This window comes from Tauraco erythrolophus, chromosome 5, assembly GCF_009769465.1.
Source record: "Tauraco erythrolophus isolate bTauEry1 chromosome 5, bTauEry1.pri, whole genome shotgun sequence".
Taxonomy (NCBI): Eukaryota; Metazoa; Chordata; class Aves; order Musophagiformes; family Musophagidae; genus Tauraco; species Tauraco erythrolophus.
Window position 1 is genome coordinate 15,897,745 of NC_141469.1, and position 15,092 is coordinate 15,912,836.

At 41.2% G+C, this 15,092-nt stretch overlaps 1 protein-coding gene across 1 annotated transcript; it reads left to right on the plus strand.

Moving 5' to 3' along the window:
- Window positions 1–6,248: 6,248 nt before the first annotated feature.
- On the plus strand, window positions 6,249–11,509 carry LSM6 (LSM6 homolog, U6 small nuclear RNA and mRNA degradation associated). The gene is made up of 3 exons (XM_009988939.2): window positions 6,249–6,342; window positions 9,845–9,958; window positions 11,475–11,509. The coding sequence occupies exons 1-3, from the start codon at window positions 6,249–6,251 to the stop codon at window positions 11,507–11,509; spliced, it is 243 nt and encodes an 80-aa protein (XP_009987241.1).
- The last annotated feature ends 3,583 nt before the right edge of the window (window positions 11,510–15,092 follow it).

Here is a 15,092-nt window from a genome sequence, read left to right on the forward strand (position 1 = left end):
TGTCCAATTCTATCATATTTTGGATAGAATCTAGCTAAGTGTTGCAGAAAAGAATCAAGTGGAGCTTCCAGCTTTTACTTAATAAAAAGCACAATTTTAACGTGATCTGTCAAACTATATTTTAACTGAACAGAAAGTAGGAGAGACAAGCATTTGACAAAAAGTCGTGTCACTTAATGCATATAGGAGGACATGAACATCCCAAGGTGGTGAGCACAACGTAAGAACTTGAAGAAGACAGAAGTTTATTAGGCTCTTCTATCTAAAATCTGTAGCACAAACCCAATACTTTTTTATTAAAGTCCAATTTAAAAATGCATTAACTTTTTAATTGAAAACATGGCTGGGAATCGGTAGCTCTGGTGATCTTAGCATAGCATGGGAAATAATGTTGGATAACTAAGCCTTCATTTAAGGGGAAAAAAAATCTTTGATCTTTTACTGTATGGACACAGGTAGGCTATCATTCAAATGCTGAAAGGCTTGAGCTCTCCCATCCAAATGCATGCAAAGCGGCATGTCAAACCTCTTAAGGCTCATGAAAATGCTTGTCCCTTGGGGAAGCCAAGGAGAGCACTCTCAAAAACTCCAAGGGAGTTAAGTGAATTCTGAAAGCTTCTGGGCATTTCTCTTTCTTTTGTACAGACCTGAAAGTCTAGGAGACAGAGAGAAAGCCTCAGGCTGAGTTCTCACATTATTCTCCCCAGCTCCCTGAAGACCTGCTGACAGCTCCCTGGTTACCAGGAAGTTTGCTGAAGAGGAAAAGGAGGGAGGTCCTAATATTTTCTGTTGCTTCTTCCTGCACCCTTCAATCCCTTAATGTCCTGTTCCTCACCCTCAGGTCATCAGAAGAAGACTTTTAAGAAGCACAGATCATAGTGAAACAATACAGCTTCAGAAGGAAGAAGAAAGGAACAGAGAGCACAGAGGTTTTGCCAACTTCAAGGGAGTCATGAGCTCAGCCTCAGCAGTCCTGTGCCACAGCGCGCATCTGGCACTGATCTATTCTCTGCTCACAGCACGGCCTCTGACAATGCAAAGTGAGATGCGAAGCCCTCAGCAAATCATTCCCACTAACTGTCTATCAGACAGCAGCCTGGGCATCCACAGCAGTGAGGAGGAAGTTAATCCCCACTCTTCTGGCACAGGAGTTGTTTCAGGACTGAAAAGCAGACAAGCCACTCGCGTCGCAAAAGCTTTCTTGCCATGAGGTTGTCCCTTAGGAATGCCGTGGGATGGCAGTAGAGAAAGCATGTATGGTGTTTTCTTGATCCAAAGTGGATGGAAAGGATCTGCAGCCTAAGAGTCTTATCCTGAATCCACTGGGGGAGTTTTGGATCTGGCCAGTGGGCTAACTCCTTGCTCAGCAGCCGGCATTCATTGCTGAGAATTTTCTAAACCCCAGCTGTGACAATTATCAGTCTGTTATATTTTTGGTACCAGCTCATTGAGATGGATTTGTTTTGAGATTTCAGGTGTGTTTTCATAATTTAGAGGCATCCTTAATACAGAAGAGTAATTAGCAAAACTTCCACTGGCTTCAGTGGGAGCAGAATCTCACCTTCCACCTCTCAAGCTCCAGAAATGTAATATCACGTTTACTTCAGGGCCCTCAGGAAACCCTGCAATAACAGTGCTAATCTTGAATTGCAGAGCTTCTCCATCTCGACACTGTTTCATGGAGGCTGACCTCTCCTTCTGCCCCCACACTCTCAGAGGCTCTGAACAAGGAAAGCTTCCCTGGATTGGAACTTGTTCTTGGCCTCTTGTTTTATTGCATAATTTTCTTTTTTTTTTTTTTCTTTCTTTTCTTTCTAATCTAAGCAGGCATCGAATTTGATCGTTAAAAGCATGGGGTATGCTGTGATTGTGGCCACAATGAGTTTGTCCTTTCTGACACAATTTTCAGGTGAGGATTGTTTAATACATCTTCTTTTTTTCATCTACCGGTTGTAGCTGGGGATTATTTAGGCTGAATTCAAAATCTGCCACAGACATTCTTTTGTCATCTGGGTTGTTGTTCTTCTGCATTTAACTTACATAAATGGTGAGCACTTCACAAGAAATAGAAAAATTGGACACTCCTTTTAAGACATTCTGTGTTATACAGTCACCTCGCTCCATGGAAATGCTTTTATTTCAAGTAGCTGGGAGAGAAAAACCTTCCTGGCTTTGAAGTGGTTTTTATTGCATTAAAGAGAGAGAAAGAGACTGTCAAATCCCATTTCGTTTTTAAAGATAACTGTAAAGTTTTAATTAGGTCCTCTGAACAAGGATTCCGCGATGCTTTAAGAGCTGGCAATAGCACACGATCCACCAACTTCCATCATTAAGTTCAGTTGACAAGGGCCAACACAACTCTTTTCTTTGTAACTTTGTAACCATTTATGTTTGAGGTGAAGATGTTAATATGGAAATTTTGTGAGCTGGGAAGGACTATGAACTCTATCATTGTAATTTATGACCTTTCATCTAAGGCCAAATGTAAAGGCAATTGCAGTTGTTCTGTATCTCAAGGCCAGCACAGAGCAGATGTATGAAATTTGGAGTGTTAGACATAAACTTTTATTACCAAATTATAAATAATTTCTACCACTTACAATGTTCACCTTTCAAGTTCATCCTGATTAAAACGCAAGGGCAGCATCTCGCTGATTTCAATGAGTTATACAGCTGAAAAAGCTCTGTCATAGTACACTACGAAAGGATAAAGCAATGCAGTATTTAAAGGAATCTACTGAGAGCAAAGTATGTGATGTTTTAAATCAAAATCTGTTTTCATCTAGATGACAAACAAAAGAGTATCATTAGCCAATTACATCTTAATTTTATTTTCACTCTTGAAGATTTCAAAGCTTCAAGGAGTCCACTGAATGTGGATTACTTAAACCCTTTGAAGGCCACCTTCCTGAGGTCCTTGGGGTTTTGTCACTCAGGAAGTAGCACATTCTTTAGGTTGCCTAATAACAGATGCGATGACATAATCTTCCTGAATGTACAAGATGGGAATTGTCTTCCCAGGTGCAAATCATGCTACACCAAAGTGCTCAGCAACATACACTTTGCTGCATGAAGGTTAATTTACCACTAGGAACAGCACCTGAGACTGCTTCAAAACCTATGGCAAACCAAGGAAAATCACCTAAGATTTGGGTTCGTGACTTGACCTCAAACCATGAAAGAGAGGAGCTAAGCATAGAAAACTTAACCAGTCTTAATGTCAGTGATTCAAACTAGATGTGTTTGTGAGGTTAATAGGGCATGAAGCAGGAAACTAGGATTTTGCTGACATCAACCAACCACAGTGTCCATATCTAGAAACAGTAACTAACTATATGCCTAAAGTAGCTGGAAAGCAGCCTATTGAGCAGAAGGCAAAACAGCTCAGCAGATTATGATGGCTAGGAAAAAATAGAAATACAAACTATAAAGACAAACTTATAAGAAATAAAACAAAGAGGAAGGCTCCCAAACCATATAATGTCCCTAGTTGGATTTGCAAAATTGTCGTGAAAATTTACCAGCCCAGGCATGAAAAACCTATTTGCCCAGTCTTTATCGTGGAGATCGATAACAATGAAAACCAGAATGCTCCTTTATCAAAACATTACGCACTGAAGCCAGGCAGCCAAATAAAACTTTGCAAGCCTGCTCCCTGAAACAACTATTTTATGTTCCTTTTCTGGTTCAGGTACTAGACATAATCAAGCACAGTTGGATGCTCCTGATTAACGTGACGGTTGCCTGGAAACATGGGCACAACGTGCCCCAACTTTCCTGGCCATGCCTGTGCTTGAACTCTGTGACCACCAGGTGAACTAGGTCAGGTTTGCAGACCTCACCTCTTAAAGGCTTTTAGCCTAAGCTTTGGGGGAAAAAATGTTACTGAATACGTGTTCAAAAAGAGAAGACAAACAACTCCGGAAGGAAGCGAGAATACAAATCCAGGTTCTGAAAAGCCATAGTACATTTTCTTTGTATCACAAGAATTCAGAGTTTCACCAAGATACTAAATCAATTATGGAAGAATAAAAAAAATCCAGTCCAGCAGCTTTCACAGCTGATTAACTCCTGTCACGGTACTAAACCCCTTAAAAAAAAAAGAGGTATTTTCCAGATATTAGGGGATAGCTGGGGGAAAGGGGAAAAGACAGTGAGAAGATGGGCAGAAGTAGAAGACAAAAGTTCAGCTTCCTGCTGTGCTATGCTCTTTCCAGGCGACCTTTGAAAAAAACCTCAGCTTCTACGCTCACTAATTCATCTGTAAAATGAACTGGGCACCACTTTCCTACCTCGCTCTGGTACGGACACCTTTACCAGCAGCTGCAAGATGCTCATGTATTTCTTCAATTAGGCCTATATAATATCAGATCATTTTGGAATTAATAGGATCATAGAATAGAATTATATACTGGATCATATAATTTTTCCATAAAAAAATCTATGAGACATCATTTTCAGCACAAGTGTAAGCAAGCCATAAAAAAACGAATCTCCGTGAAGAAATCGGAGCTCAGCTAATGAAAAGTCCACGAGTGCCACGGGTGAACCCCTCACGACACCGCCTGATGGGTTTTCGGGAGTTATACGAGAAATCAATAGTGCTTTTACACCGCCACGGTGCTAAAGCAAACCGAGCGCCCCGCGCCAGGGAGCGGGGGTGAAAGAATCCACCTGAAATCACGGACTCGGGCAGGAAAGGCGCCCCCGGAGCTGCGGGGCCGGTGCCACCCCGCCCTGCAGGCCCGCACAGCCGAGGCAGAGGGCGAAGGGCGGGCGCAGCCGCCCCTTCCCGCCCGCCGCCGGGGCCGCTGCGCGCCCCGCCCCGCGCGTTCCGGCGCGGTTTGTCCCCGCCGCCGCGCCGTAGCGGGGCGGTGCTCCTTGGACGCGCGCGCGCGGCGAGCGCCGGGAAGGGGCGCAGGCGGCGGCCGGTGAGTGCGCGGCGGGCCCGGGCCCGTGACGGGGTCCCCGGCGGCGTCTGACCCGCGGGGAGGGGAGGGGACTCGGGGCGGGGGGGTGGCTGTCTGGTTTTTACGGGCGGGGGGCTCCTGTGCGGTGCACGCGCCCGCCGCCGCGTGCGGCAGCCGTTCCTGGCGCCTGCGGCGGCCGCCGCTGCCTTTTCCCGGTTTTTAAGCAACCGGCAGTAAAGCCGCGCGTTGCACTTGGGGCTTCCGTCAGGGACGTTTGTCAAAACGAGTTTCGCGCCGTCGTAGCTGGTTTCGAACACACAGCTGTGGCGGCGGCACGTACCACCGGGCGGAGCATGTTCGGTTTCGGGGGTCCGAGCGCGCTTGTTTCCAGGGAAAGCTTCGGCTATGGAGTGCCAACGCCGCCGAGCCCGACGGGCCAGCACCGCAGGTGGCACAGCGTGCCGGTGGGAAGAGCAGTGGCGATGCTTGCCCGGCTGGAAGAGCCGATGGCAGTTCGCCACGGAGCGCAAGCAGCGAGAAGCCGGCGCTGCGCTGGGTGTCAGCGTTAGCGCTGTTTTCCGCCGTCGATTTAAAAGGCTTTTTAAGTTTGACTTAGTTTTTTTTACTAAGTTTACTTAGTAAAACTTACAAGTTTTACTTCGACAAAGTGACATCGAAGCAGAAGTTAAGCAATACTGAGGGAGGGAGGATCTCCTGCGAAGTGGGTGCATGTGCCGCACCGGGAATTTTTAAATCGCAGCGTCTTTTCAGGTCTCCGTACAACTCGGTCACAAGCCTTAACTCTGAACTTAGTCTGACTGAACTGATTCGGTGGAAGGCAGCCTTTCAGATTTATTCTTTGCTCGTATTTGTGAGCTGAAATCGAAAATCCTTCTCTTGCTGTTCTGGCTCAGGCTTCTGCATACAGAGCATGTACTGCCTTCTCCCTCCACCGCCTAAAGATACGAACCAGTAACTATGACTTAGCTCTCTAAGTTTAGTAAAACCGTTTTAGCAAAAGGTGTTACAGAGAAGATGAGGGCTTTGGCTCCTTTGGAAGTTTACAAGATGCACAGCGTGGCAAACAAGGATTCTTATTAATAATTTCAGAAGTTCTAAAAATGCCAAAGGGAAAGTTTAATGCTGCGGCTCTAGGAGCTCTGCCTCTCCACCTCCACCCTTAAGGTTTGCTTTTATCTCCTTTGATATTTTCTCCTACTGAAAGTATTAAGCATCAGAGGACTGCCTGTCTCTTCTGAGTGTTTAAAGACCATACGTGAGCATGTTGCTATCCGTTTGTTTTCTCTCACTTCTCTTCCCAGTTTACCAGAGATCAAGATGAGTCTACGGAAGCAAACTCCTAGTGACTTTCTAAAACAAATCATTGGAAGGCCAGTTGTTGTAAAATTAAATTCTGGAGTTGATTATCGAGGTAAGTTCTCCATCTGTCTCTCACACTGAGTAAAGTAATTGTTTGGGGATGCTGGAACAGATGCATTGCTTTTGAAAAGCAAAACAGTGTGATCCAGAATATTAGAGTATGTGAATATAGATCTCAGAACAGTGACATTAAAAATTGAAAATCAACTCTGGAGAAACCGATGAAAAGGAGGTTAATGGTGGATTTAGAGATTAAAATGACTTATCTAAATCATTAATGTCCTTAGTCACAGATGGTTCGGCTGGAGTCTCAGGATGATTCGGAATTTCTAAACTGGTATTTGTGAAGACTGGCTGGAATTACAAGTCCTGAAATGGCCAAGCAGTCCCGTTTTCAGTGCTCTGATAGCAACTGTTGTTGAAACTCCCCTTTTCTTCATCTTCCTGTTCTCCAATTCCTAGTGTAGACTTTGGTCCAGAAAAGCTTCAAACAGTAAACTATGCCATCAATCATAAGCCTGTTCTTACACAAGGGTCGAAAGAGTTATTTACATCCTTGGTTAAACAACCGCCTAGACAAGTGTTGGATCAAGACTCACAGAGATACAGGAGAAAGCTTAGCGTGGCTTTTGCTATTATATGCCCCGTTCCTTTTAAGACATTCCAGCAGTTTTATTCTAGAAGTCTTCAGCCTATGCTTTCTTGCACTGTATGTAGGATTGTAGGTGTTTTTAACCCATAACTTAAACTTGTCTGTTCAGTGAAATGTCATGGTTCTTCTCCCGTTAGGATAAGACTATCAGCCTGTCCATTTTTTTTACTAGTATCCAAACTTAAAACTGTCATGCATCTCCTATTGTGCACAATTTAGACATTTTATTCTGGAATAATTTAAACATTATAGTCCTGCTACAGATAGGTTTAATTCAATTAGCTCAGCTTGGCACTTGTAAGAGGAGACTTGTTTGCACTGTGACAAGGAATCTCTGTATTATGACGATTTTAAATTGTTATTGTTCACTGACAGAGCAAGCAGTGCCTTCTTATCCCTTCCTGTTCCTCTTTAGCGTCTCTCAGCTGAGAAAATTTGCAGTCTGTCATTTCTTTGAGAACCACGTAGTCTGAGCACTTTGGGTGGTGTTGGTGGCTTGAAAACTTCACTGCTTCTCATCGGCCTTTGGCCGCTGTAAATTTTTTCTTGCAGAAGAATGTAGTGACAGCTCATTAAAGTCAATTAAAGTCAGTCATCATTTACCTAAAGATACACAAAAGGCAGGGCCAAACCTGATTTGGTTTTTGGAGGCACTTTCTGTTTTGTTTGAGAACATTGGTACCTTCTGTTCAGTAAGATCAGTTTGTAATTGCTGCAGATAAATTACTCAACTTTCCCCTCAACAAGGTTAGTTTAACATGCCTACAATCAGGCTTACCAGGAGTTGAACCATAGTTCCTTTGAACATCCGTATTTATTACTGGATTTTTTTTCCCCTCCCTTCCTTATTTCCCTCTGTTCTCCTTCCATCCCACTTGATGTGATCCAGTTGTTAAAAGCCTATATACTGTTCTTGTTTGAAAAATATGCACTCAGTTTGTTTTCTGCAGAAATTTGACCAACATTTGTAAAAGCCAAACATTAAAAAAGCCAGCATCTCAGGCCTTCGTTGCAGATCTGTCTAGGTTCCTCCTCTATGCTGTGTTGCTAATTTTCTCTCTGTACCTCCACCCTCCGAGCCACCACACGCACAAACGTGGCCTAATACAAGTGTTGATGTGGCAGCAAATAAAGATATTTTACAGCTACAAGTGCTGCGCACGTCTAAGGGAAGCAGCCCTGGTAAAGTAATCAATATGTATGATTTCCATGCATAGAGATGGAAATGTACATTAAAACATTTCTACATATAGATAAACCAGATAAAATACTAGCCAGGATGGGCAGTAACAGTATTTTGTGCCATTACTGGCTTGACAGTAAACGCAAAGAAAAGGAGGAAAGTGAAACAACCATGAATGCACTCTAGAAACAAGAGAGTTTGAAAATACTGCATTTATGGCCTACTGAGTGGTAGCTTAAGAAAATCCACACAGTCCAATTTTAATTTTGGACAAATGTAACTTTGTTTTATATTGTTATGTGGAGCACTCAGGGTTACTGGAGTGAAAGAGTTGTGACTTTTGATTGGTTTGGGTTCTTTGGTACATTTAGTAACACTTTGAGCTGTCAGTTTTTCCTATTTGTGTGGAAACGGAGGAAAGGAAAACATAAAGGAAAATAATAATCCTCAAACCATTGCAAGTTGGCAGGAGAACTTGAGTTCCTAATTATTTAATGGAAGATATTACAGTAACACTTCTGAAAAATGAGAACACGTCTTACAGGAGAATTCTCAGACTGCAGTTTTCTCCCCCTCCCCAAGTACAGCCAATACACTATATTTGGAGTTTTAATGCCAGCTAAATAACTTGGGTGTTTTTCAAACAGATGAAAAAAATTATTTTAGTAGGATTGTCTATGTGTGCAAGGATGAAGTCAGGAAAACACACATGCAAGATGGAGATAACCAATACAGCTTTTTAAAAATTGTTTTGTGTGCATGATTAGCAAGTCAGATTGCATCCTCTGAGCTATTCTTTACATCTGTTAATCCCCACATTCAGTTCTTTACATGAATAGTCTGTTTGTTGATCAAGCAAGTTAAATTTGTCGATGGTCATGGTTCTTGTCTTAAGGGTGGATGTAGACAGCAAGGAATGATTTTGAACGAAAAAATGCCATCATGCTGCCAGCACATAGGAAGTACTGTGTGAAAAAGGTGCAGCCTTCAACAGGGGCTATGCAAAGCCTGTTTTAGTTTAGTAACACTAAAAAAAAATCAGTGTTACTCAAATGCATATTTTTCCTGATCAAAAGAACGTTTAATATTACAAATGGCAGAGATTTTCTTGTGTTAAACAGTGTAATTTTATTTTTGTGGGAGGAGTGTCATTTGAAAACCCTTCGCCTGTTCAAAGTGGTGTTGAATTTTGTTTACATCAAAACAGAGACTTGCAGACAATGTTATTCTAGCTCTGTAAGCATGAAGATAGAAATGAAAAAGTGCGTATGGTGTTCTGTATTAAAAGGGTTGTTTTTCAGCTATGTCCTTCACAAGTTGTGATGAAAACTCGATTTACATAGCCTCGTCCTTAGGTTATCCAGTTACACTTCATGTCACAGATTCTTTTCAGGTGTGTGGCTTAAAACACAAGTGAGAAGGGACAACTGAAACTTTCCAAGTGGAAACTGTCAATTTTTTTAAAGTCATGCTTTAACAACTTAATTTCTTCCCCCCTACTCTTGCATCAACTGATAAACTTGCTTCTAGAGTGCCTGGGGTTCCCGACTCCCAACTTAATTCTTTGAAGAATACTCTTATCTACTGACTCATTTGGCCAAGCCTGGGCTTTTGTTATGAAGATACAGGTTTTTTCCAGTACTATTCAAACACAATGCATTTTTGTTTATTTTAAAGTAAGTTTAAGCTGATTCACTTTTAAACTGTCACTGTCTTTAGGTGTCCTGGCTTGCTTGGATGGGTATATGAATATAGCTCTGGAACAGACTGAAGAATATGTAAATGGACAATTAAAGAACAAGTATGGGGACGCATTTATCCGAGGAAATAACGGTAACTACTTTGCCTTATGTTATTGCTCATTAGAAGATTGTGTTTGATATTTGCTTCTGAATTTGAGGAGATGCTGAGGTGTAAGCCAGCTGCCTGTAAGAATATTAGCTTTAGGCTTTCTTGGAAACCTTAACATACTTAGTTTTTACAGTTTCACTTTTCAGTGTCTGTGCTTTTCAGCATTCCTGTAGCCCTTTTTGCCTCTGAACTTGAAGTTCACTTAGAGAAGCATGCTCTTTTCTAGCTTTCCTTAGAACTTGTTCTCTGTCATTTGACAGGTTTATGCTTTTGCACTTACTACCTGCTTAGGTGGCCTCTGCTCCATAGAAGTTTCTGATTTTTGCTAGGTAAACTACTGTGTAACTTTATGATACAGAACAGATGTTAATGACACTGTAATATTTTCTTGTGATGCAATTGTCCAGACGGGAATGAATGTTGTTCATTAGTAGTGGAGGCTATTTTCATTTTTATGAGGAAAGACTTTACCCTAATCAAGAAAAATCACTTGTATTTTACTGTGGAGCCTTTGGAGATCCCAGTGCAGTAGACAGATTTTAGTGCACTTTAAGGACAATCCCACGTTTCTGAAATGACTCTGTAGTATCAGTTAGGCTGCAATAGCAGGACATGCCAAGGAGAAGAATATCTAAAAATAGAGAAGGTTCACAAGTCAGAGGTGAAGAGACTTGTAGAGATGGTAAATGAAGCAGAGTTTGACTGAGGTACTTGAGAAGAAAATGGAAGACAGGAAGGAGGGAGGGAATAAAAAGAAACAAGAACTGAATTCCGCGTTACAAAAAGAGTCAAAGAGAATGTGGCACCAGTGTGAAAGAGTGTTTTGGGAGGAGAAATAATCCTTGAATGAGGCCAAGTGCTTTTTGCAAGGAATTTGGATTATAATGCTAAGGCGTGCAGTGACATTGCAGCTGGAGAATCAATTACGGAAGTAAGAACCTATTATAAAAGTTGTAACAAATGGATGAGAGGCAGGAGGCTGAGCAGAGAACTTAGACATCCCAGATTTGGGAGCATGATGCAGTTTTCATGTTGTGCATGCATCCATTCTGGGGATATCACCAGCCAAGCAGGTGGAAGATGTCTGCTGCTTCATAGGTAATTGTTAGCTTCGCGTTAAGTGATTGTGATTTCCAGCTTTTGTTGAAAGATCATGGCATTAGTATCTGACACTTGTAATTCTGCTGCTTAGAAACTCTCACTCTCCCCACAAGTAATACCGCAGGGTAGCTGGCTTTGTTCTCCCTCTGTTCAGCCTGCATCAGCTGGAGCGTAGTTTGGCTACAAATAGAATAAATACCAAACTAAAGTAATGCGTAAGACAAATTCGGTAGCATTTCTTGAAACCTGGACTTAAAAGTTTACTGACTCTGTTCATGCTGAATGGGATTCATTACACTGTTGTTTTACAAGCCATGGAAATAAGATGTTTTAAATAAACAGGCTTCTGCACATTATTTACCAGGGCCGTCTTACATGTGCTGCTTTCTTTTCACAGTATTGTACATAAGCACCCAGAAGAGGAGGATGTGAAGATGCCAGAAGGAGGCTGTTTTGTACTTGTGAACCTCTTCAAAGCCATGAGCCCTATTTGATTTGTAGTTAGTACTCCACAGATGAAATACACAAGTGTTTAAATATTTTTTTTAAATAAATGTAAACCAGTGTAAACTTCCTGAATGTTTTTGTTTCAAAGCATTGCTTTGTTCCACTGTACAGAAAAAAAAATAAAAAAGCAGCATGTAATAGTGTCGCAAGACTAATTTAAAGCAACAGCTCGTTTAATTACCCTAACTGTTAGGGAAATACTGACTGGAAAGTAAGCAGGCATGGAGTAATTGCAAATCACAGCCTTGTATTGATGGCAGAACAATAGTTTATCTGATATTGGGAAGGGAAATGCATTGTCATTCAGTGACAATGACCTGTGCCTTTTGGAAAACACAGGGTCAGCTTTAAATGCCAATCTAGTAAGAGTCATCAGGTAAAAAGTTAGCAGTCCTAAAAATCTTGAATTGGGGATTGAATCAAGGGATGTAACCATGACACTTCAACAGTTAGGGGTGGGGAACGAATTGAATCAAATGGAAGAAAAGCCCCAAGGGTGAAAAGAAAGCTCTGTGCCAGCTGAGGAAGTCAGTCACAGGTGAAAAGCTCTCAGTTGGTACACCAACACAGCTAGCAGCTGCTTCACCTTCTGCCTCTGTACCCCCAACCCTACCTCAGCTTGCAGTTACCTTTTTTCCCCCTGCATCTCTACCAAATGCAACGGACTTCTTCAATAAAAAGCAATTTTAACTTATTTCTAAAGCTACTTCTGAAACAGATCAGGAATCTAAAAGCTTTTGTAAACATACCATATGTATCTTCTTCAGACAGTTCACTTTCTCCCATCCACTTCCCCCCTGCAACCTAGTACCATCTAGATAGTCTCTCTCTTTATGTACTAGCCAGAAATGAGAACAGATACATTAAGTTTGTTGTATGGGGTATGTATTAGGGAGGAGGAACCTCTGGGCAGGCAACAAACTTGTTTATGTTTTGTAACAATGCTGCCAGATAATCAGAGCCCAGTGGGTAAATCCAGCTCAGTTTTACATGGATACTCAAAACAATTTATAAAATATCTTTTCTCCTTTTACATGCAGTCAGCCAATTAAAAAAAATCACCTAAACATTCAGATACTTCTTAATCTGAGTGTTCTGTACTTAAAATCCAGATACTCAAGAGTGTTTTCTTGTTCCTCAGGACAAAGATACAAGTTAGGGGAATGTACCTCATGGTGAGATTATTTAGCTAATTTTTTAAAATGAGTTTTCTGAAGCCCTGCTTTATTCTTTGGGCAGTTTATAGTGCCCCCAGGAAAAAAAATACTTCTAGTTGTGGATGGATTAATGCAAGACAATTGTGTGAATGAATGTAACATTGGCCCATTCTTTCCAAGTACCAGTAGCTCTAATGCAAGCAGGGAATAGTAACATTTCCGTTATCCAAGGGAGAGAATGTGGGTTGCAAATTTTAATTTTTTTTTTTTAAGATCAAAGAATAATTCTAAGTTATTTTGCAATCAGCAGTTAACCTTTCTGCATTAAACACTTCAGAAGCCACTACAGAACATAGAGATGCTACTTTATAATATCCTTCAATAATTTATCATTTTCTGACAAGGGTTGAAAAGGATCCAGGATGTAAGTACAAATCACCAACTTGCTCTTCTGTAAATGACTTCTTTGGAGAGAAAAAAAAAGGAAAAAGGAAGATGTACCTCCAAGTGACTCATGCAGTTTCTCATTTGTTTTGTCATCTAGATGCAGCTGGCAGGTTACTATGTGCTTTCCTTCCTAGAGACTGAATGGAGTTTGTGGGATTTTTTTAAAATTTTAATATGGAGTTAGGTTTTTCCCCTCTTCCTTCTCTACCTTTGTCCCCTCCTCCACTTACGCACCTATTGCAACACATTTTGCACAGACTTGGATTTATCTCAAGAGTTTGCATTGCTAACTTTAACTGCAGTTCTGCTTCTACCAGTTTAGTTATAGAACATTTTTCAGTTGTGTGCTGCTACTTCAGATGGTCTATTCACATGCTAAACACTGACCTTAGAAGATACTATGTAGTTCACATGCTGAGGGTCTTTTTAATGTATTCTAGATCATGAAGTCACCATTTACTATACTAGGTAGACAGGAAAGTTTGCATTAAAGATGAGCTGTTGTAATTCACATTCAAATTTCAAAAGCAGCTAAAGAAATTAAACATTTAATTCCCCACAATCACTGACATTTATATACATTTTACAAGATTTTTCACCTTTAATTCAATTTTCAGCTCCTATTTTAAGTCAAGTGGACATTTAAGCTTGACATCATTTAGGCAGTCTAATGTTTGGATATAGTTTGTTTTGAGTTGGATAAAACATCAATCTTTGATTTATTTTACTTATCTTTTATATTGTTTTGACTTACTATATTCTGTAGGACAGCATACCAGTTGCAAGTAAATCAAACACCAGCCAGACAGCTTTCAGAATAGCACATGGAACACTATCCAATGTTTAAGTTTTAAGGTGAGCCATCTCATTATATATGTATGTAAACATCAAAGTAGAATGGTGTATTTCACAAACTCTTGATGCTGAAAAATGACTCAACCTAATTTATAAGATCTTCATCCCATTGGGAGATACAAATACACTCCTACAAACGCAATATATCTTCACACAGAGAAGACAGTATTAGCTACTAATGCTCATGTCCTTCATGTTACTCATTTACCATAGCCTAATGCAGTTGTCCCAGTACCTGTGTATAAAACAGTTTTACTTGTGGATCAAGCTCATCTTGATCAGGACCAACAATGAAACATTCCTTGAGCAACTTACAAGTGCTTATCCATCACTTGTTTTAGAAGAACGCACGCAAAATTAAGTAATCCAAAACTAACAAACAAAAATAATTGAATTTCAAAGACTAAAGCTGCATTCACATACATAGTTTGTGCTTTTATGTGATGAGATCACTTCATGAAACCAAGGCCATTCAACCACTACCCAACCCCTTTCCATACTGTCAGTTCACAGACAGAAGTGAAGAGCAGTAACTCTGGATTTGCTACATCCCCACATCTACTGTAAGTTTCTCGCACTTGAAAAGCCAAACTAAGCCACATCTTAATCAAAAGCCTGGCTGGGAGCAGCAGCACAGCACACCCTGTGCAAACCAGAGGAAGCAAGTTTGAAGGAAGGAGGTAAGTACTCACAGAGTGGTGGAGCAGCCAGAAGCCAGGTTACTACTAAAGCCTGGAGTGCCCTGCAGTGCCCCTATATAAAGGGAGCAGAGCATGCTAGGAAAGTTTTGCTTTAAAGGTATATGACCTCTCAGTTTTACAATTTGTTGCCACCTGCTTCCTAGTTCAAAGGGAATCCAAGGCAAACCACTCTGAACATTATTTGAGTTCTTTCTATCTTTTTCACGATGTTACAATACAAAACAGCTACCCAGAGCCCTGGGTACAACTTGCCCATTAAGTCCTAGGGCTCTTACCACCCAGCTCCAAAAAACAGCTGTGCCCCACAGCTGCAGGTTTTGGCTGCATTGTTCATGGTAGTCAGGAAAG

Coding starts and splice junctions, on each gene's coding strand:
- LSM6 (XM_009988939.2), top strand. CDS start 6,249: ATGAGTCTACGGAAGCAAACTCCTAGTGACTTTCTAAAACAAATCATT. Junction 6,343..9,844: donor TTCTGGAGTTGATTATCGAG/GTAAGTTCTCCA, acceptor CACTGTCTTTAG/GTGTCCTGGCTTGCTTGGAT. Junction 9,959..11,474: donor ATTTATCCGAGGAAATAACG/GTAACTACTTTG, acceptor TTCTTTTCACAG/TATTGTACATAAGCACCCAG.